This window comes from Paramisgurnus dabryanus, chromosome 21 (genome assembly GCF_030506205.2).
Source record: "Paramisgurnus dabryanus chromosome 21, PD_genome_1.1, whole genome shotgun sequence".
In the NCBI taxonomy this organism is placed as follows: Eukaryota; Metazoa; Chordata; class Actinopteri; order Cypriniformes; family Cobitidae; genus Paramisgurnus; species Paramisgurnus dabryanus.
The window spans coordinates 29,290,536-29,312,498 of NC_133357.1; the positions used below are offsets into that span (position 1 = coordinate 29,290,536).

The window sequence follows — 21,963 nt, forward strand, 5'->3', positions numbered from 1 at the left end:
TTAGTGCACAGTATGTGTTCACATAACCGCATTAAAGTTTAAGGCCTAAAACAGGACAGATTTGACACGATTAGATTATCAGACCCTCTGACACTCATCTATATTGTTTACAGGGGCAAACAACTCTGCAGTAATCAGATCTCAGCATCACTAAACAAGAGACAACAGAAGAATACATTTAATCTGAGCTCAAGTATCCTCCCTTATATCTGAGAGATGTTTCTGGAACATTCTGTACCGTAAGAGAAGAGGATCATGTCACCTTTCAGCCAGTTGTGCATCACATGAAGGAAGTTTAATCTATCAATCAAAGGAACTGAAAGAAAACAGTACAACACAGAGAGTCAGGGGTGGGCTTATCATATAAAATATGACACACTAGCAAAATCTTATATAGGAAATGCATTGTTTTATGTAGATTTTAGACAAATGAAATTCAACAGACCATAGTACACAATATCAAAACAATCAAGAAATTGAACCACATCATTCATTCTTGTCCGTTATTCAATTGCAAGACATTCATATATTACTTTTGTTAAAACCTTCCTTTGTTCATGAATGAATATATGCGTGTTATAAACGCTAAACACTTAGCAAGCAATCAGATAATGAATTCTTATGTACATAATCCCAATCAAGAATGAAAAAAAAAAAATGAAAACAGATACTTAAACTGACAGAAGAGGTTTCAGATAGTGTATGAGACAAAGAGAAAAGTGTAATAGTAAATTTAGTGTGAGCTTTTCGCCAACACTGGTAAGATTATGATAAATAAAGGCACTTCTGTGTCTCCTGATGCTGAAGCCCTTTCAGTGTCATTCATTTGGGTTAATGCGTTATAATAGGTTTGTAAATAAATCAGTCAGTATTATATTAGTCCATATACATTATAATGGCATACTGTAGGTTTGTATTTTCCATGCTTTATAAAGTATTTGACCTGCAAGCCTTAACATAGTGGGGTCACAAACAACCAACGCTCACTGAAATTATGATGTTGTTTTCATAAATATATAACCAAACCTTATATTAAGTAGAGACATTATGTAATCAAATCACCTCAATATTTCAAAATATTTATTTTTCATGTAGAACCATTATTTATTTTTATTTGCTTGTGTTTGTGATATTTACAGGATTTATTTTTTTAGTTCAAAATTAATGTTGTATAAGATGCTATATAGAAGAAGTTTATTATGTTCCATAAAGTTCTGTGTGTGTGTGTGTGTGTGTGTGTGTGTGTGTGTGTATATCTGTAATTGTGTATATGTGTATGTGTTTGTGTAGATGGATGGATCAGAGGGCTCTTCAGAGTTTCTCCTCCTCAATAATAAAGGTTTCCGTGGGTTGCTTGCTCAGGTTATAAATGTCTTCCAGCAGGCCGCGTGGAGTGAGGATGTGTGTGGAGCCTGTGGACAATTAAAAAGTCATGATTTGATTTGGTTTCCAAATCTGGTGAGCCGCCTGCATAGGCAAACATTTTAATCTGTGAGAAAAATAACTCGACAACCATTTCTCAACATTACTGTGCGGAGCATTTTATAATAAAGCCATCCAAATGCTGATGATGTTTGTGATGAGAGAACATAAAACATGCAAAAAGGCCTTTTGGAGTAATTTTGTGAGACGTGTTTTTGCTGTAGGTCTCTTAAAACATGTTTAAGGCTCTCCTACTCATTTTCGGGGGTGCATGATTTTGGAAAACACTTTGGAAAAAAGGGAGTTGGGTACCAAAACACAATACCTTGTAGCCAATCAGCAGTAAGGGGCATGTCTACTAAATACTGTCATTGCCTGGGTTGTGTATGTGAGGGGCAGGTCTATGAAAAGAAGGTCCAGATTCTATTGGGGTAGGGGCGTGCTTGTTTAGGTGATTTCAAAAATCAACATTGGCTTTCAGAAATCATGCACCCCTGCTTGTCTTTAAGAGACAACACTTTTATTTGGCAGCTTTCCTTATTTTTTGTATGTAATTATTTGTAGTCAATCTGATAAAAAAACAACAGCTTTTATATTGGTATTATCACGTCTATTATCACTCTATAGAAATCAACTGTGAGTCAGTCAGGTCAAAAGCCATAGAGAAAACCTCAGGAGTGATTCTCACAGTTCAGTAATAAATAATCTCACGGTGTTATTTATCTGTTTTCAGGATTTTCTCTTCTAAATGAGCACTTTTGTATAGACTCTTACCAATGATGACCTCACAGGATTTAGTGGCCTGAGTGACTTCATAAGCACAGCGCATTTCTGAGTAACTGACTCCACCCAAAACAAAGATGATGAGGCGTGAGCCGTTCCTGAGATCATCCGGAGAACTGCCCTTGTGTTTCTGTCGAGCACTAACAGAAAGAGACAGAACCAGAATTTAAAAAAAAAATTCATCATCAAGCTGAAGAGAAAATGACTTTAATGGGTCTTCATGCTTGGGGTCTTCCAGTGGTTGTCTGTGAACTTTAGGAATTTGTGAATGTTACAAGCAAACTCAAAGTGCAAACCAAACTAAGATCTCTTTATTAGGGGTGTGAATCCTCACTGGTCTCATAGATTCGATTATATTATAAATAACTTTTAAGTCGCATAACATCTGTTAATGAAAAAGGTGTTGATTCACAGTAGTTTTTGTCAACATTTAAAAAATAATCACAGAAGTTTGGTACAAATATTTAATGGAGACCACGCTATAGAGACAGTAAAAATCAAAAGAGAATGAATAGATCTAAAGCCATTTCAAACCTCCTTTTAAACATGTTGGTTCAATTAAAGGGGACTGAGTTTGGTTGATTTAAAGGGGAATAAACTGCTGCAATAAGGAGCAATGAGATCAATGACATCATTTTTCACCTGACACTGGTGCACACTGATGAAGAAAACACACATCAAAATGTGACCTACACAGTATGTGACAGGGGTTTGTTTCGTTCCCAGAGTCAAACCTGAGCCCAGACTGAGCCTGACTGACTATGCATTTGAAACAGGTTTGTAAGTTACAATAATATTAACATTGTTGTCATCTGAAAATACGTTATATATTTTAAGTGCTGTCAGCGGCGCACACACATCTATAGTTTAAAGCTTTACTCAGACACAAAGTGGTTCCATGTCAAATTCAGTCTTAAAATGTAAGGGCATCAGTCGGGTCGGGTCAGATCACAGGCTGTACAGGCTGGGTTCAGACCTCTAGATTGTGCATTTAGCTAAAAAAGAAAAACAAAAGCCTAAAGGGCCAAACCATCACGATTGTCTTACCTCACCACCCTGTGAGCCCAGCCAAACAAAGAGAGACAATGCCAAAATTCAAGATTTTTAATAATTCACACTGCAGACTGTAATAGTAGCTTAATTGTGGCAGCAAAATGAATGACAAAAGACTTATGATGGATGAATAAAATTGAACTCTTAGCCCTACCTTACAGCACGTGAGCCGTTCCATGCAGACGGGCATTCAGACTGGAACGGCCAGTCTTTAACATCCAGTTTGTTCTCAATTGCATCCTAAACATGCAAATATTAAACATGAATTGTAAGTGACAAACATACATAAAATTCTCACTGGCTTGTAAATCTGCTATGACTAGTAAGATCCGATTTTTCAGGACATTTTTGGCACAATTTCCAAATATTCGTATCACATGTCTGAATACAAGTATAGTATAATAATGTCTAAATGTGTTGCCTAGCTAGACAGCTCAACAAATCACATCTAGTCCCAGACAGTGGGATTTGTAATGCAATTATTTTCAGTTTATCACAGGTTAACAAACCGCTATTTAAAATAAAAATACCCTTCTAGAAAGACACATGACGAATGCATATGGGTCAATGAGAAAACAAGCCCATAAAGCAGATTTAAAATCTTTTAAAATGAATGTAAATCAAATTTTTGGATCAGGAACAATGTGTTTAAAATAGTTTTTTTTTTCATTATTTTAATGATTTTCACTATATAATTGAAATGTCAGGTGCTACAACTAATCATTGTTTATTTGCCAGATGCTTTATTTGCTTTATGTGATAGTGGCATTTAAAATTATAATCCAAAAATTTGTTTAGAAAGTTAAAACAACTTTACTATAAAACTTACATTTGACATTGACAGCTATACATTTAAGAACAATAATTTATAACAACAATAATAGACAACCTTAGATTGCATGTATTAAAATTATTAGCTTATAAAAAATTACTCCAATTTCATAAAAAGAATTCTGATGAATGACATGGGGGTGAGTAAATTAAGATTTGATCTCTTTCTTTGTTCAGCCAAATAGAAATTAAGTGTTTTGAGGAAAACATTTCAGGATTTTTCTCCATATAGTGGACTTTAGTTAAAATGCAGCTTCATAGGGCTCTAAACGATCCCAACAGAGACATACAGTAAGGGTCTTATCCACAGAAACCATAGTCAAAAAATATATAGTCAAAAAAAAGTACATTTAAAAAACAACTTCTCATCTTGCACTAGCCGTGTGATGCGCCACCTTATGCATCACATATGTGAAACGCACAGTTTCGGACCATTTTACTGACACAAAGACATACATTTTTATCATTCCACATACAACAACGTCTGAATGTTCTCTTTCTCCACACTTGTAAACACCAGGGCGGTAGTTTTACATTTGTCAGCTTACATTTTACGTTATTACTTTGAAAGGTCACGCTGGCGCATCACAAGGCTAGTGCAAGACGAGAAGTTGTGGTTTAAAAGTACAATGGTTTTGCTAGATAAGACCCTTATGCCTTGGTCGGGATCTTTTAGAGCCCATTGAAGCTGCATTGAAACTAAGGATGTTAACAATTAATCGATCTTCGATAGGGTCTGATACAGAAAATTCTAATTAGAGCCCGACAGATATATCGGCAGGCCGATATTATCGGCCGATATTAGGCATTTTCTAATCTATCAGTATCGGCATTCATAATGGCCGATAAATTAATATAAAAAAAAAAACGGACGAAACAGCCTTCAACCATGTCATGAGTGTTGCCGTTTTATAGTTTGTCCACCAGAGGGCACTCTACAACCTCCCTGTTGGCAACACTCGTGTATAATGCGTCACATATTCTGCAACCTGCTGATCCAGCCAGAGTCAGGCAGAGTAAGTTAAGTAAGTTCATGGTGAGTTGGTCACGAGACAATAAAAGAAACAACTTTCTTTTTAAAATGCATTATCATATTATTTTAGTTAAAACTCATAAATAACTACAAATAACTAATGTTAGGGAAATCTGTAAATGTTCTGTTGCGCGTTTCTGGGGAAAAAAAATCGGCCGATATATCGGAATATCGGGTTTTAAAACCAACAAACATTTGTATCGGTATCTGCCTTCAAAATCCTTTATCGGTCGGGCTCTAATTCAAATACGGTTAGCTTACTAAAAGCAAAGACCCTCTCTAGGGAAACCTGCTAGGGATGGTCCGTATGATGGTATATTTCGTTACCGCGAAATAAAATGTCAGACGTAACAGATTTTTCTATTCTGTCTATTCCGCGGAATGCAAAAAAATATTGATATCCCAACAACTACTGATATTGGAGAATTATATTGCATTTTTAATCATTTAATCACATGTCATTGACCTGTATATGTGAGCTGCAATTATTTTCCCATTTACAGTTGACAGGGAAATCGAATGATCTTTTGACATCTAATCTGCCAGTCAAGATCTGGGTCATAATGTTAATGGCTTCCGCCCTGAACAACATACACATACTGTATGTAACTTGGTCTCATTGTGGATCATAATAACTGTAAGCTAATATAGCTTTATATCTGTAAGCTGTTCTTTCTGTGTCTGTGAGTCAAATAGCATTAGTTTCCCATGATCACCAGATGAGATGTAAAACTGATGGCCTAAATACGGATACCACACCTTCCTATAAATCCCAAACATTGGATCCATTTAACATTTCTGAAGACTTATAATTACCGTAATTTAACATAATTACTTTTAATTCTTTTAAAAACAACACAGGTACTATCAGAATGTGTAGATAAATCAGCATGAATGGCAACCATATAGAATTAATTTGAAACTAAGGTCGGCAATGTGTGATGTTTAAGAGTCGCTCACCTCCATGACATCTTTAAGGACGGGTGTCCAGCGAGACACTTTATAGGTCTCCTCATCTGAACGATCCCTCCGAGATTGTTTCCGAAATGAGAAGAAACTTGACTGTTGTGAAAAAAAATGCAGAAGAAAATGAACAAAATAAACAATTCTTGTAATAATTCACCTGTACTTTAAACAATTTAAAACTGATATGCAGAAATGTACATGTTAAATAAGGGATAATGTATAGGCAGCAGGTTTTTAATCACAGAAATAAGCCCAGACAGTGTGATCTGGACTCAACGCAAAGCCTGAAGGCACTCGAAATATTTAATTTGCTCATTTTTAAAAGATGCAGACCTTCCGTGAGGAAAATGTGTTTACTTTCGGTTTTAAGTTATATGTTCAAATGTCACGTACGCATTATTTGGTTTATAAAGCACTGTACTAACCGAAGAGAGGATGGGAACTCCAAGATGTTTCCAGTTTAGGATATACTCGCTCTCACCCTCGATCTTCACATGCTGAATCAGTTTATTCAGGTTCTCCTCTGTCGTACCTGCTCATTACACACAAACATATAATCAGCTGAATATCTGTTGAGTTAGTGTGACTGATAGTCATAAGCAACATCTACCATTCAGGCTGAAAATATAGAGGAGAACGGCTCGAATCTTGTCGGGGGTTTCGTGGGGATGTAACAGTACTGGAAGAAGTGTCCTCATGGGATCCTTGACCTTCTGACCTTCGGCGTCTGCACCTACAGCCAGATCCTACGTTCAAAGCACAAATAAAAAACATGAACGTGCATTCACAGACAAATTCTGGCCAGAGGAAGGCGCCATACAAATTCAAGAGCTGCTGTAACCGTGGGACTTTACCTGTTCGGCTTTGCAGAGTTTCTCCACATTCTTCTGGAAATGACTCATGAGATCCTCGGCTAAATTTAAGTGAACAGTTTTCTGAGAGAAACGTGCAAAAGTGTCCGTCAGTCAAATTATTTTAGGGTTTAACAGAATCTTATGCCACAGACTTTCACTATTCAGTGACATTCAGTGGTTACTGTCATCAGTTATTCCTGTATTCACTTTTACTGGCATTACCTTATCCAGCTGTTTACGGAAAGCGGGCATTTTCTTCATGAGCTGTGATAGACCTGCGATTGTGATCTGCCCATGAAAGAAAAATATCACATGATTATTAACAGTCTGACAGAGGGCATCTATGACACAAATACTGTAAGAGAATCTGTAAGTGGAGACAGAGATTGTTCATGATATCAATTAACTGTAAATGAATACTTACCTTCCCATCGGCCTGCTGCTTACTGGCAGAGATTTCCTTCACCAGTTTGGGGATTTGCCTTTGGGAGACAAACATCAGTGTTATTTACTGTTACTTAGATTTATTATGATCATTTCAGTCAAGAAGTATGTGTTTCTGTTTGAAAACAGAGATCTGATAGAACACAATACAAAAATGTAGAAAAGACAGCTCTGTTTCAAAACATATAGACCATTTTGCAACATGTAAACAACACTGGTTCAGAAGCATTTTTTATGTTTCAGTTTTTTTAACACTACATAAATGTTGTGATAAAAAAGTTAAACTAACATTTTTATGAAATGTGAAAAAAAGAAAACGGTTACAAACGGAAACAGTAAGTGTTTCTGGACCAGTTTCGTTTACATCTTGCAAAATGGTCAATTGACCAGCCTTATAACACATCATAAACTCCCCCGCCAGCGTTTTCTTTTTTTAAAACTTGCCAGTCAGCAACCAGCATTTTTTATAATTTTCACAAATGTCTTCCAAAATGTTTTTTTCGTCAAATATGTAAACATACAATATATCAACTAAAATCAAAGACCCTCTGCTTTCAAAAAAAACTTTCATCCTATCTTCATCCATTTGTTCTCTTTTATCACCTCTCACATATGGGTAGGTTTATTCAAAAATACCAAATTGTGAGCAAAAAGGTGATTGCATTTTTGTAAAGGACTTTTGTTAGCAATCAGATTCAGAGCGATGGTCAAAACATACACATATTTTTTTACTGTTTTTGGGTCAGTAAATGCTTCAGCGTTTTATAAGTTGGGAAGAGCGTAAGAGTGCATAATAGCAGAAATATGGATTGGCGTAGTCACTCGGCATAGGTAGGGTAATGCTCCGATTAGGATTTTTCAGCCAGTACCGAGAAAAGAGTTCTTGTCATCATGATCGTCCGAAACCAATGCCTGATTCTTCAAGCTGATATGCAAGCTCTTTGATGAGTGTAACTGTTAACATTTATTTAACAGATAAAGTAATACCACAGATGTTGCCTTTGTTACATTACTTGCAGTAATAAGGCTGTCTATATTATTGTTTTCTAGAGAACCACATAAATAAGCAGAACAAATATTCCGACAAAGAGCAATTTATTATTCCTTTAAAAAGGCTTCAGCCTGTTAAAAGTAATGAAAATAAAACTTCACTGTATGAATTAATATACACGCATTTGTATAAAGTACAACAGTCTTGAGTCAAGAGCAGAGAGTGACTTTATTGAGAGATGAATTACCGGAGGGCACCCACTTAGAAAATATACATATCTATGTAAAGACAGAGAGAGAGATCCAAATTTGCAGGTTGCACATGAGCAACTGGTTGTAAAAATGCTTGCACTGCATAAAAAATCGACTCATTTAATGCGATGATCGACTGCCGTTCTGCGGCAGATTGATCAGATCATCTCTATTGGCAGGGTAGCGTTTTCTCTTAATTGACAAAATAACTCGAATAATCGCATGAGTGAAACGCTATATTCATAATCAGGATCTTTTATGCAGTATTGCTTGGCAACAATGAAAAGTCTAATATAAAGAAAAATTAAAATTTCACCTATTATTTACGTTTGTTATGCATTCTGTAGGTAATCGATGCGATATTGTAAGAAAAATATCCATATTTTAAACTTTATAAACTATAATAACTAGCTTCTGGTAATGATGTCATTTTGCACTCTTAGAAGGAATGTGTTAAAAACAACACACCCATGGCAACGAGCGCTCACTACGCTAAAACTCTTACGAGTCTAAGATGGCATCATTACGGTAAGCTAGTTTTTATAATTTATAAAGTTTAAAATATGGATTTTTTCTTACATAATCCCATCGATTACCAACAGAAGACCTTTATAAACCCATTGGAGCTGTGTGGATTACTTCGGATGAATGCACTTTTTTAGGGTTGATATCTGATCCCTGTTCATCCCATTATAAAGCTGGGAAGAGTAAGGACATTTACTAAAATAACTCAAAATGTGCTCATCTGAAATATGGACATTTGTATCTTGAATTGCTTTAGGGTGAATAAATCATGGGGTAATTTTGGGCTGCAGTATTGCTTTAATTAGCTTTCGGTGTGTACTTAATAAGGCAATTACTGCCAATGCAAGACATCTCCCTATGAATGCCAAGATAAATTCCTAATTAATGCTTGAAAGCAAATATCTGGACAGATAGCAAAGACACACAGAAGACATAAACAGAATAAACTAAAATTATTCAGCTCTACTCACTCAGTGACTTCAGCTATATGCATATGCCGTAATTTGACCCATAATTCATCCTCTTCATTCAGCAAGGCCTCTTTCTTAGAACCATCCTTTACTTTATACCTAAAAAACACACACACATACAAAACCATCAAAACATCTCTAAGATGAAAATGAAATGACATGGGACATGTCAATGCAAAACACAAGTGATCATGGTTGTCTAGACAATCACACACTACAAAATGCTACTCCTTACATTTGAGCTTTTCTTCAAATACTATTGCTTATGTAATGTATTTTTGCCAAGTTATTTAATTCATCAATTTAGTGAAGTATATTTATTTTTTATTTTATTTACTGTAGCATCACTAAACTCCTCCATCTAAAAAAAAATGCTTGTTTATTTTTACCCAGGGTTGGGTCAAAAAGGGAGGTCTGGAGCCCTGCAATTCAATGTTAAATCAAGTTAATGGATAGGGTCTTTTACTCATAAATGTTGTCCTTGATGGGTATGAGGTCATAAGCCATGGCCTGGTAGGTCAGCTCATGAAGGATTGGACTGACAGGGTCTAATGCACGGTCAACGATCAGAAGCTGGGCCTGTGTCTTGCCCTGCAGATGAAAGATGTGCAAAGTTAAAGGGGACAGAGAATGAAAAACCATTTTTACCTTGTCTTTGTTGAATAATGGCAGTCTACCCGCATTCATGAACATACAAAAAGTGCTAAACATGCTAAACATCTCAGTCTCATAGAAATTCCTCTTTTAGAAATGTCAGCCAGAAAACAGCCCAATCTGAAAAACTGATGCTTATGACATCACAGGCATCTAACTGCCCCTCCACTTTAAAATAATTGGCTACATTTTTTGAGTGGCAGCAAAGTCAGCCAATCAGTAATGAGATTGTAAGTTAAGCCAGTAGGGGGAGCCAAATAGGTGCAAAACCACTTGTTTAAAATCTCCACCCTAATAGAGCTATCTGAGAGAGGTTTTTAGGAAGCTTCTAAGGCATTACAGACCCAAACTAAATTTTTTTTTGTCTACATGTCACATCACAGAACAAGGATAAATACCCCGTTCAACCATTCTATGTCACCTTTAATATGATTTTAATATGATGTGATTGTAGGGTTGCTGGAAACTTTCCATGGGAATTAACAGGAATATATGAGAATTAACAGGAATATTTGGGAATTAATGTGAATTAATGGGAATAAACTGGGAATTTGGGAACTTAAATGTAGTTAAAACATCTTACAGCATAATTTTGTTTAAAACCACAAGATTTAATGCCGTTTCGGTTGAATTTTTACCCTCCACATTCCTCAGTCACACATACACCAAACTGCTTATTAGAATGATTTCTGGAGGATTTTTGATTAAATAAATCCAGGCTTGATGATTTATAGTATCTGGATTTTTTGATTAATACAATTTTAAAAATAACAAATTTATTAAAACAAAGAACAATTTATTTAAAACAGGGTTTCTGCAGGGTTTAGTCAGTCAAATTTAAGACTTTTTAAGACCTTTTTATGACCATTATGATTAAAATTTATGACCTAGACGAATAACGAAAAATAACATAAAAATTCCTTTCAAAAGTCTTTTTTTTACTTTCATTGAAACTAGTAACAAGTTTTATTAGTAAAGGTTCCACTTTCAATAACAAATTGAAGGCTCCCTTTTCTTAAGCATCAAGAACACAGGAACAACACTTAACAATTGTGTGTGGCACTGGATACGAGACAATCGGATGCTGTACTTGGACCGGGTAGTGAAAACTGACTGATCGCCTGCACCCGCTGCAGACCTTTTACAGCAACTTTATGCTTTTCTGACTTTGCATGCGAACGTAAGGCTTTTATGCTAAGGTGACCAGATTTTTTAAATGAAAACCGGGGATATTTCCTAGTTAAATGGTCAAAATATCATTAAAATCTCATTTTTTGTTATCTATAAATAAAAAAATGGGGACAAAACGTTTTTGAAAGTTTTCTTCTTTTTATTGTTGTGGGTTTACTGCAAAAAAAATGACTTACTTCTTACTTAATAGTATTTTTGTCTTGTTTTCAGTAAAAATATCTTAAAATTCTTAAATAAAGATGCATTTTCTTTATAAGCAAAATCCCCTAAGAAAAATCTAGCTTTAAGACAAAAAACATTTTTTGTGCTTAAAACATGCAAAAATCTTTTTCTTGATTTTTTTCTTGTATTAAGTAGTGGAAGATTTTTTTTCCCTGTTTTAAGCACAAATTTAATATTTTTGTCTAAAAATGTAACTTATTTTGCCCATCAAGAAAATGCATCTTGACTTAAGAATTTTTGTTGATATTTGTATTGAAAACAAGAGGAAAAATACTAATAAGAAGGTCATTTTTTTGCAGTGTTTCTAATTCAATTAATTGTAATTTCTGTAGCCTAAATCTAATTGTTTTCCTTTTTTTATACAAGAGACATACCTCATCAAAAATGACTTCTAAGGTACTAATTCAGTTCACTTCATTGGTTTATTACTTTAATTTAACATGCGTAGTTAGTACCTTAACCCCCGATAACTTCAATTGTTTTCATATCTTATGATGACTTGATTGATGATAATGACGCTCTCTCATGTGTCTCGTAGTAAATTCTTCATCGCGAAATCAGTGGCGTGTGCAAGTAATCAGTAGCTCGCGGCCCCCTCTGCTGGTGAAGATAATCATTACATGATTGCTTCGGTCTGGTACTACAAACACTACATGTTGATCCGGTTTTCAGTGTATTTGCTTGTTGTTTTGGACGTGCTGAAACATGGACATTTCCGGGGACAGAACACCAAAAAAACGGGACTGTCCCCGGAAAACGGGGACGTCTGGTCACCTTATTTTATGCCTAAACTAGACAGCTCCAGCGCCTTCTTACACAGTGTGCAATAGGCTTGATACAGATTGTTTGCTACGAGCTTGAGCCAACTACTAAACGCACCGTCTTCGAGACATAGCTCGTTTAATGTACACTTTCCCATTGTGATAGACCCGGAGATTTCAGTTAAACTAAGCTGACCCTCGAGAGTTTGCGGCTCGCGCGGGACCGCGGGTTTCTGAAGTACTTCCGACAAGTCTGTTTGCTGCACTGACGCATGGACCTTGTAGTCCTGGAACGCTGTGATTATCCCACCCAGATTCCTCAGACAGAACCACAACAGGCAAAACTAGTGAATGCCGCCGCCAGCGCATTTTTGTGGGGAAAGGCAACAATGAATGAACGAGTATATAAATTTAAGACGTGGCTAAATGTAATTTATGACCTTGTATGGAAAATCCGGATGTTTTTATGACTTTTTATGGCCTTAAATTTTCATTATTAAATTTAAGACGTTTTATGACTTTTTATGACTCCGCGGAAACCCTGTAAAATAAAAATCTTTTCAAAGTTCAAAGGTTTGGGGTCAATAAAATCATTTTTAAAATTTGTATTTCCTTGTATGCATGTCTGCTTATGACCAAACAAAATGTTTATTTATGTTTGTATATGATATAGTTTACATATATTTCCCTAAATTCCCAAATCCCTAATTCTCATAAATTCCTGTAAATTCCCATTAAGTTTCCAATTTGGAATATTTCCAAAATTCCCCAGATTAAGTTCCCACTTAAAGTTTCCGGGAATTTACCGAAAATGTTCCGCCCCTTTGCAACCCTATGTGATCTACTGAAAAGGCCAGAAACAGCATTTCTAAGATAAAAGTGGAACATAAATCTTTCCAAAAGAGCCTCAAAAAATATGTAAAGCACCACAAAATCAGTCCAAAAGTGATATTTTAAATGTTTTATGAGGCAAGACAATAGCTTTCTCAACTTTCTCATACAGTAAAGAGCAGCTTTTTAAAACATGTTGCGGAGTAAATAACTTTATTTTTTCTGTGAGTTAATGTTGTATTCCCACCTTTTTTTTCCAGTTTTCATCCATCTCACAATGGTGTGCCAATTTCTTATCCACCAGTTCAGCCAATTTCTTTCCATAATCGAGTGCTGAATCTCTGCAGATAATGACTTCATGTAAGTATATAACATTTTCATACACCAGGTGTAATTTTAGCATGTGTAAACTAAAAAAGCACATGGTTCACTGTACTTCTTATATCTCACTCCAGGATATTCATCCAGCGTGGCACAGAGTGTGACGATCTGATCAGCGAGTTGGTCCAGAGTCTGATCTCGGTCCTGACAGTGAGGGCTGTAGATGTTCTTGAAGGCCTCTGGGTTCTCACAGGTAAACACCTGTACAGGTGACACAAACACAACACTTGATTTTAAATAAGAGGTACCAGATAGATGATCCATCAACATTAATCCTGGTACTTTCATTGAGATGTTCACCTGTGCTTCATGTGGTAGAAATGAGATGTTGATCTCCTTACACACTTTTATGTACTTGGCACAGCTCTTCTTCATCTTGTCAAAGAGATCATCAGGACAATCTGGAATTAAGAGTTTTCAATCATGTTATGCGCTGCATAAAACACTTATCATTCTCCAGGAGGTCAGACGCATATTGCATTGTGACATTTCACCCTTAATTCTCATTACCGTAATACAATAAAGATCAATCTCATTTATGTGTTGCAAATAAAGAAAAGATAGGGGTGTAAATCAGACAGTTCATTATATATTTCAAACACTTCTTTAATGCCATTACGATTAGATTAATTTATCAATATTTTATATTACGTGCCTAGTTGAGCAGTTACAGTTACTTATAAATGCACACAAAATATATAACATATATTATAACATTAACGTTTAATTAAAATCTTTGAAAAGGGCACAATCTCTGTCCCAATTGGAACATTTACAACAACAAACTAACAAAAAATAAACTTTTTAAATAAAGACAAATATTACATAAAATCAAGCTTTTGATGGCAACACTCAAAGTCTTTTAGTATTTTATGCAAAAATGTGCAATAGTGACAATCACTGAAAAAGTTGTTTAAAAAAAAAAAAAAAAAAAAATATATATATATATATATATATATATATATATAAAATAAAGCTGTTAAACTTAAGCATTTGAACTGTCACACAACTTCAGATCTAACAGTCAAACACTTGCTGCAGTGGTCCTTCTTGAGAGATTTTTCTTTAAAAAAAATCAACTGATCAACATGTTCATGAGAGAGGACACTGCGTTTTACATCGACAATATCACCTGCAGTGTTTTCGCTGCTTCAACCACTTTCTTGCTGCATCGTATTCAATTTCTGACACTAGCGGACCAAAATAAACGAAAATGCGAGCTTTGGTGGGAATGCATAGATAGACGTTACATCAGGGAATGAGAAAGTGGAGACTGGAGAGTGTCAAAATAAAGGTACGTCATATTTCTATTTAATGCGTGGCATCGATGCATCGTATCGTTAGAAATATAAGCAACGTATCGATCCATATCAATATACAATTACATTAGGAACACAAAAGTTCTGGGTTCAATTATCAGGGAACACACATCCCTGTACTGATATAATGTTAACAAATACAGAGTAAATCACTTTGTATAAAATCTAAATGAATGAATGAATCAATGAATGAATGTAAAAGTGTTTTTTTATATTTCTTGGTAAGGAAAAAGTTTTTAAGAAATAAAAATTGAAGCAGTGGACTTACAGTCAGTAAAGTAGACATATGCAGCTTTGTACTTGGGTTTCACCTTAAAGTCATTTATGAAGGAATCAATACACTGTAAACAAAAATCAACAAGATCATAAAGAGGTTGTAAAAGTAAAGTGAGCAGATTAAATCAGAATACAACACACATGAAGAATAGTTCACAGAATAACACATCAGTTTATTATTAGCATTTTTATTGGGGCTGTCAATGCAACACAAAATGTTAAAGCAATTTATTTTTCACCAAATATCGGTACTATACACTCATCTGACACTTTATAAGGTACACATTACTAATAACGTGTTGGATTCACTTTTGCCCTCACAAACGTCTTAATTCTTTGTCATTGCTTCACCAAGAAACATTAACATATTATACTACTGTAACATCAGACCGTTTTGCAGATCTGTCAGCTACACATTCATGATGTGAATCTCCGGTTCCACTACATCTCAAAAGTTCTCTGTTGAACTGAGATCTGCTGACTTTGGAGGTCATTTGACTACAGTAAACTCATTATGTTTAACAAACCAAAATGAGACTATCTGAGCTTTGTAACATGGCTGGAAGATGTGATCTATTATTGACAGATGAATAAATTGACAGATAATAAACTGTGCTTATAAAGCGATGGACACCATCTGAATTGTTAATACAAAACCAGATGAAACTGTGCATTCATGTAGTTTATGTCCAATTCTGATCCTACTCAGGGTTTCCCACAGAAAATTTGTTAGTTAAGGTGGTAGGGTTGGGCGGGGCCAAGGACGTGGAAATCAAAGGGGTGGTATTTGATGAAAATAAAAATATTTTAATAAAATAAATAAATAAAATATTTATTTTTAAAACACTCAAATAAAACTTAATTTTGAAGAAACTATGACAAAAAATGAACACATACTAGATTATTAATGAATTTAAATGTTTTTAACACATACCTCTAACGGGAATAGCTGCGTTATGAAGTGAAACTAAAGGGTTAATAAACACAAACTAAACCAGATGTTGTAGAACGTGTGGCGAACGATGATAGATAGTGCAAAAATTGCAAAACTGATTATTTCTTCCCACTATTAATTACATTATCTTAAAGGAGTGTAGCTACTGTAGCATGTAAATAATGCACATAAATAAAGTGAGCAACAATTATATCTAATCAACAGGCACGTGAAACCTTAGCAGGTTGCTCAAACAACAAAATCACCAGCTAACTTCATTTAAATTAGAAAGAACTATAGACTAATACAATAACAGGCTTAAATAACCCCAAAACATAAGTCCACTTACAGTTCTCACGGACACGTGTTTTATCAACTGGCTATCCTCCAGACAGTGGCGGTCCGGACCACATCTTTTTCATTACGGCCGTGTGGCGCGCGTCCCTGCATGCGGTGTGATGAGCATATGCCCTATTCTCCGAGATGCACTTGACGGCCTCTTGTGCAGCGTTGTTTTTGGTTTTTTTGACGAGCTAGTTAAGGCGGTAGGGTTTCCAAGCTTAGGCGGGCGCCTTAACTGAAATATGCTGTGGGAAACCCTGCTACTATCTGACTCGTGCAGTAGGAACAGACACACATCAGACCAGGTAATGTTTTTCCAATTAATTCTTATACAGTTTTGGCTAGCTTGTCTGGCACCAAACATGTGTTCGGCTAGGTCTGTTAGGTAAAAGGAAATTACTATTTATGTTTTTAAATTTAAATTATTCATTTTTTTAAATGTCTGCTGTTTGTAGAGAGGAGAACGCTTGTGCTGCTGGAGAATGGTCCGCATATCAGACGCGTGCACAAAAGTAGCAAAAAAACACTTATTTATTTTAGTGCTACCTTTCATTTATGCTGTGATTTTGGCAAGGTGTTACAGCATATAATTGCTGTAAAAATATAAAAATGTGACCAGTCACGGAAAGTAGGGACAGAAGTCGGATCTGGGGTATTTTGAGTTATTCACAGATTCTAAAAGTGTAAATTCTAAGCTTTCCAACGATGTGTAACAGATGGAAATCTGATACGATTTTGAGAAGTTGTGGCCATTTGAATATAGAAACTCAGGAAAACTCAAACCTAATCTCTTTTAGCTCAGCCATACCCCCTGTAAAGCCGTTTGAGATACAGATGTTCTAGCATCATATGTAGTATTTTGTGAGAGAATTGTGGATGACAACATGCAAAAATAAACATGACTTTTTTTTCTTTGTGGGTATCACAAGTCGAATCCAGTCTGTTTCAGATGTGTGAATCATCCAATGAACATTTTTGTCCACAAATGCGTATAATCCGTGAAATATAGATATATAGTCTATTATTTACATCAGATTTCGCATGACCGTCTGGTAATAGAATATAATATACAATCTGAGGACTATTTACATCGTAACATGTAAGGGTATATGAGATTACACTCCGGTAATTTACGTTCCAGTAAACACATGAACCTGCCTTTAAAGTTTGTATTTAAAATAGGGAGGTAGTATAATAGATAATCCAAAAACAGCACCGTCGAAAACGTGACGTCCTTTAGGGATGTAACCAAATTGCTTTTTCGTTCCTCCATCAGCCAATGAATGGAAAATGTTGATAGACAAAACATGTAGCCAATTATATAACGATCTCTGTGTGAAAAAGTGTGTGTGTTTAACTTCATGCTGCGCTGCAAGAACTGACAGACAGATGACGTCAAAGTACCGCGAGAGCAAGTCGAAATGAAACTACTCCGTAAGAATTCTTGAAGAGCTCTCGCGGTACTCTGACTCCATCCGAATGCGGCGCCGCATAAAGTCGAGCAAGCCAGTGACGTACGACGGAGCTGACTGTAATCTGTTCCACCCCAGCTTCTTTTATGTTTTTTTGTTTTGTGTGCCCGAGCTTTGTTTACAGTACCACTATTAACGAAACTGCATCCACTAGGGGAAACGTAGTCGGCGATCCACTTTTTCTCCTCAAAGGCTGAGTTTTAACAAGGAGGCAGCCTCTCGCAATACAAAGTCAATGGAGACGGTTGGATTGTTTCCCCCCCGGTAGGCGTGGTTTTCAGGTTATGACGCGCTGCGCTCTGTCTCTATATTTTTGAGTAATATGTTTCTCTGGCTTTCCAAATAAACTGTTACATGTTAAAAATATCCTCTGCCTTGTACAGCACGCTCTCTGATCTCTGTGATGCCTCTTCAAGACATTGGCATTAATTAATGGCACAAATACCAGTATTATCAATTGCACAAATATTAGTAAATCACGTGAATCAATTAAATAATCTCCTCCCATAAAGAGAAAAGAAACTACAAAGGCAAATGTTACAAGGTCAGCAATAAATTTAGACCACACCTTTTCAGCGCTAATTATAAACTGTGTGTCTTAAATTAATCCCAACAGTCGTTATTTAATGCAAAATGATCGATTGCTCTGTGCAAGCTGTTCTTTGTATTACCGTAGTGCATATCATATACAGTACCAGACAGCAAGTTATCGCATACCGCCCCTCCCAAATATCGCACAGCCCTACCAAAGTTTTTAATGGGTTTACCTTGGCAGTGGGAGTCATGAAGTAGACAGCCTTCATTTCTGGTACTGGTTCTCTGTTCTTGTAAAGGTCTTCCACAACTGTAAACAAATCACTGGAATATAAATTAACTGCAAACTACAAAACAGAAAATATCAACTTCAAACATTATTCCTGTTGTAAGATAAACAAAGTGTTTGGACAAAACATTTAAAATTAAATGAATTTGTGCTTAAAACAAGCAACAAAAAAAAAAAGATTCACAATGTGGTAAGATTTTTTTTCTTGAAATTAAGTGTTTAAGTTTTTTTTCTTACCCTTTTGGCGGATTTGCTTGTTTTAAGCACAAATTCACTTTCATTTAATATTTTTTGTGCAAACACTTTATTTTCTTGGGTCATTTTGCTTACTAATTTAAGAATTTTTAGATATTTGTAATGAAAACAAGACAAAAATACTAAGTAGGAAAGTAATTTTTACAGTGAACAATGAAAGGTAACATGTTTATATTCATTCCTATCCTCCACATTTCTATACTTTTTTTCTAGGTGAGTGAGGAACTGAGAATGCTTCCCTTCTGAACAACACAGGAAGGAAGAGCGTTTGGTTTACACCCCACAATGAACCTCAAAGAACGATGGTATACTTTCCATAAAGCACAAAGGATGTTCAAAGGATGCCAGAGCTAAATCTCTTATCTGACTTACTCGTGATGCCCTCTGACATGAGATCCGACATTTTGCAGCATGCGGAGAGAAGGCGGGTGGTAAAGTGGTCCAGGATGAGGATCTGTAATAATAACATGTGACTTAATCAATCGTGTCTGATCACGACTGTCATTGGCAGTTAAAAACTCTTCAGTACAGTTTAGCAAGCCTGTAGACGCCCTGAACTGATACACTGTTTTTGAGTCAACCAGATTCTGTTTGTAGTAAACAATAGTGAATTATTACACAAGCAAACACTACATTGGCTCAAAGGGATGGCAATCAAACATGACCCCTGACATGACGTGTGTTTATATTATTTTGCTTTGGTTTAAATGGAGAGTCAGTAACTTGGAAGAGAAGGAAAGAGAAGAAAAACAATGCTCACTGACCTTCCATACTTCTGACTTTCTGCAGTCAGTAATGATGGTGTCCTTGATTCCTGTGATATATCACATAAATTAAGTTGTTATTTTTGCTTGACTCTGTTCTGCAATGCAGTATGAAACAAAAAAACAGAACATTTATTTCCTCATATCAGTTTTGTTCTGAACGAGAAGGGCAAAGACGGTTAAACACAACCGGCGGCTTATTTCACATCATGGTGACCTGAGAAAAAAAACACGTATTCTGTGAACAGTCACAAACAATTATGTTAGCGCACCGCTGCCATATACATGTTATTTTTTCACTCAGTTATGTCGTTATAACGATATATTATGTCATTAAAACTATAAGCTTTTTAATACGGGAAAATATGTAATTTTAATAAGAAAAATGTGTTGAAAAAAATAATAGGTCTGTGGCAGAAATGCGCCACCGTAAACAATATGATATATTTGTAATAAAGCGAAAATTTGACATGCTTGCAAAACACTTAGTAGATTTGTATGTTTAACGCACTTCATCTAATGATACGAAAATGTCAAATAAGACAAGACCGGAAGTCACTTGTAAACTTCACAAACTACCCATGACGTCATCAAAGTCATGATGGCAAAGCATACAAGCCCCCGATAATCAACTTTTCCAAGCATGACAGGGAAAGCTTGAGCAGAAATGTAGAAGTGAGCATCGAAGCACTGAAACTGAAACAGGACAGGCTAACATTAGCAAAGCAGCTAACGGATAAAGTGACTCTGTGAGACAAAAACAAAGCACGCGCAAACAAAGCAATGAAAACAAAGCACGCGCGCGAGATGCGGCTCATTTCCTAACTAAAGTTCAAGTAACTTAACTTTAGACTCCTACATTTAAACTTAACAGAAAATCTGTAACTTCTTCAGCCAAGCCCAGCTCTTTGTGCGCGTGTGTCTGTATTAGACATTTAAACCTCTGACAGTTTGAAGTGAGCTCATGTGAACAATGCTGCATTCACGAAGTGTGCAGACAAAACATTAGTTTAGTGAATGTGGAACTTACTTTGCCAAACGACTTTCTTCAAGCCGTGTTCTGGTCCAGTTGCCATCTTGAGTTGTTGAATTGAATCGAGGCGGATGCGCGCTCCCGTCACTGGGCAGAAGTCTGTGTGTGCGTGCACGAGCGCTCGTATGTGTATTTGTTTGTATGTATAATATTATAGTAAATTAATAAGTTTGCACCACTGTGTAAAATTCGTAGACCAAGTGTAAATCATCTTATTTTTACTACCATGACTTTTAAAATTGATTTTTATTTAGATATGTTTATTTGTTTATTAAACGTTTTAGTAATCGTTTCCACAAATATACAGAAAACTTGCAGCTTATTATACAAATAAGATAATGGTCTGTGTACACAACATGGTCCCTATTTAAAGCACAGCGAGATACATTAAAGTTAACATATTTATGTTCAAAAATAATTTCTTATTTAAAATAAAAATCACATGATTAATCTACCATTAAAGATTGTAATGTCGAGTATATAATTTTAGTTGTGTGCAAGAAAATGTATAAGAAATCTTAGCTTGTAGACAATACAGAGACACTAAAGTTTGATAAGAGTTATTGTATTAAGGGGCGGTTTCCCGGACAGGGATTAGACTAGTCCTAGACTTAAACGCTTTTAAGAGCTCTCCAAACTGAAAGTAACTTGCACTGACATTTCTTAAAATACATCAGTGCCCTTTGTTTTACCTCAAAATGCACACAGGTAATGTTTTTAGTAAGGCATGTTTGTTAAAACTAGTTATATTTCCTAATTAAACTAAGGCCTAGTCCTGGATTAAGCTAATCCTGGTCCGGGAAACCGCCCCTAAATGTTTAATTTAATTTAATTTTAAACAGATCCATAATAAATGCTAAATCTTTGACTAGCCAAGATTACAATATTAAACAGTCTGTGGTCAGATGTCTCCGTAAGTTTATTTTAGAAAGCATCTCTCATACTACTACCTGAAACACTTTTACTCTACTACATTACATTTACCCTAGTTTTGTGTTACACCTGTCTGAAGATTATTTCTCATCCCTTTGTCTGATTCGCCAGCTAACTCACACATCTAATTCTGATTGGCCACCTCTGTT

General features: G+C 35.7%; 1 protein-coding gene across 1 annotated transcript; it reads right to left on the minus strand.

The window, feature by feature from the left end:
- Positions 1–351: 351 nt before the first annotated feature.
- stxbp3 (syntaxin binding protein 3) lies at positions 352–20,973 on the minus strand. Its single transcript, XM_065286524.2, has 19 exons — positions 20,879–20,973; positions 19,849–19,898; positions 19,457–19,538; positions 18,774–18,850; positions 15,251–15,323; positions 13,964–14,064; positions 13,719–13,864; positions 13,530–13,623; positions 10,090–10,214; positions 9,624–9,722; positions 7,367–7,424; positions 7,165–7,230; positions 6,943–7,023; positions 6,699–6,834; positions 6,514–6,620; positions 6,083–6,184; positions 3,413–3,498; positions 2,197–2,345; positions 352–1,412 (listed from the first exon to the last, which is right to left on the minus strand). The coding sequence occupies exons 1-19, from the start codon at positions 20,922–20,924 to the stop codon at positions 1,312–1,314; spliced, it is 1,779 nt and encodes a 592-aa protein (XP_065142596.1). The 5' UTR covers positions 20,925–20,973; the 3' UTR covers positions 352–1,311.
- Positions 20,974–21,963: the final 990 nt, after the last annotated feature.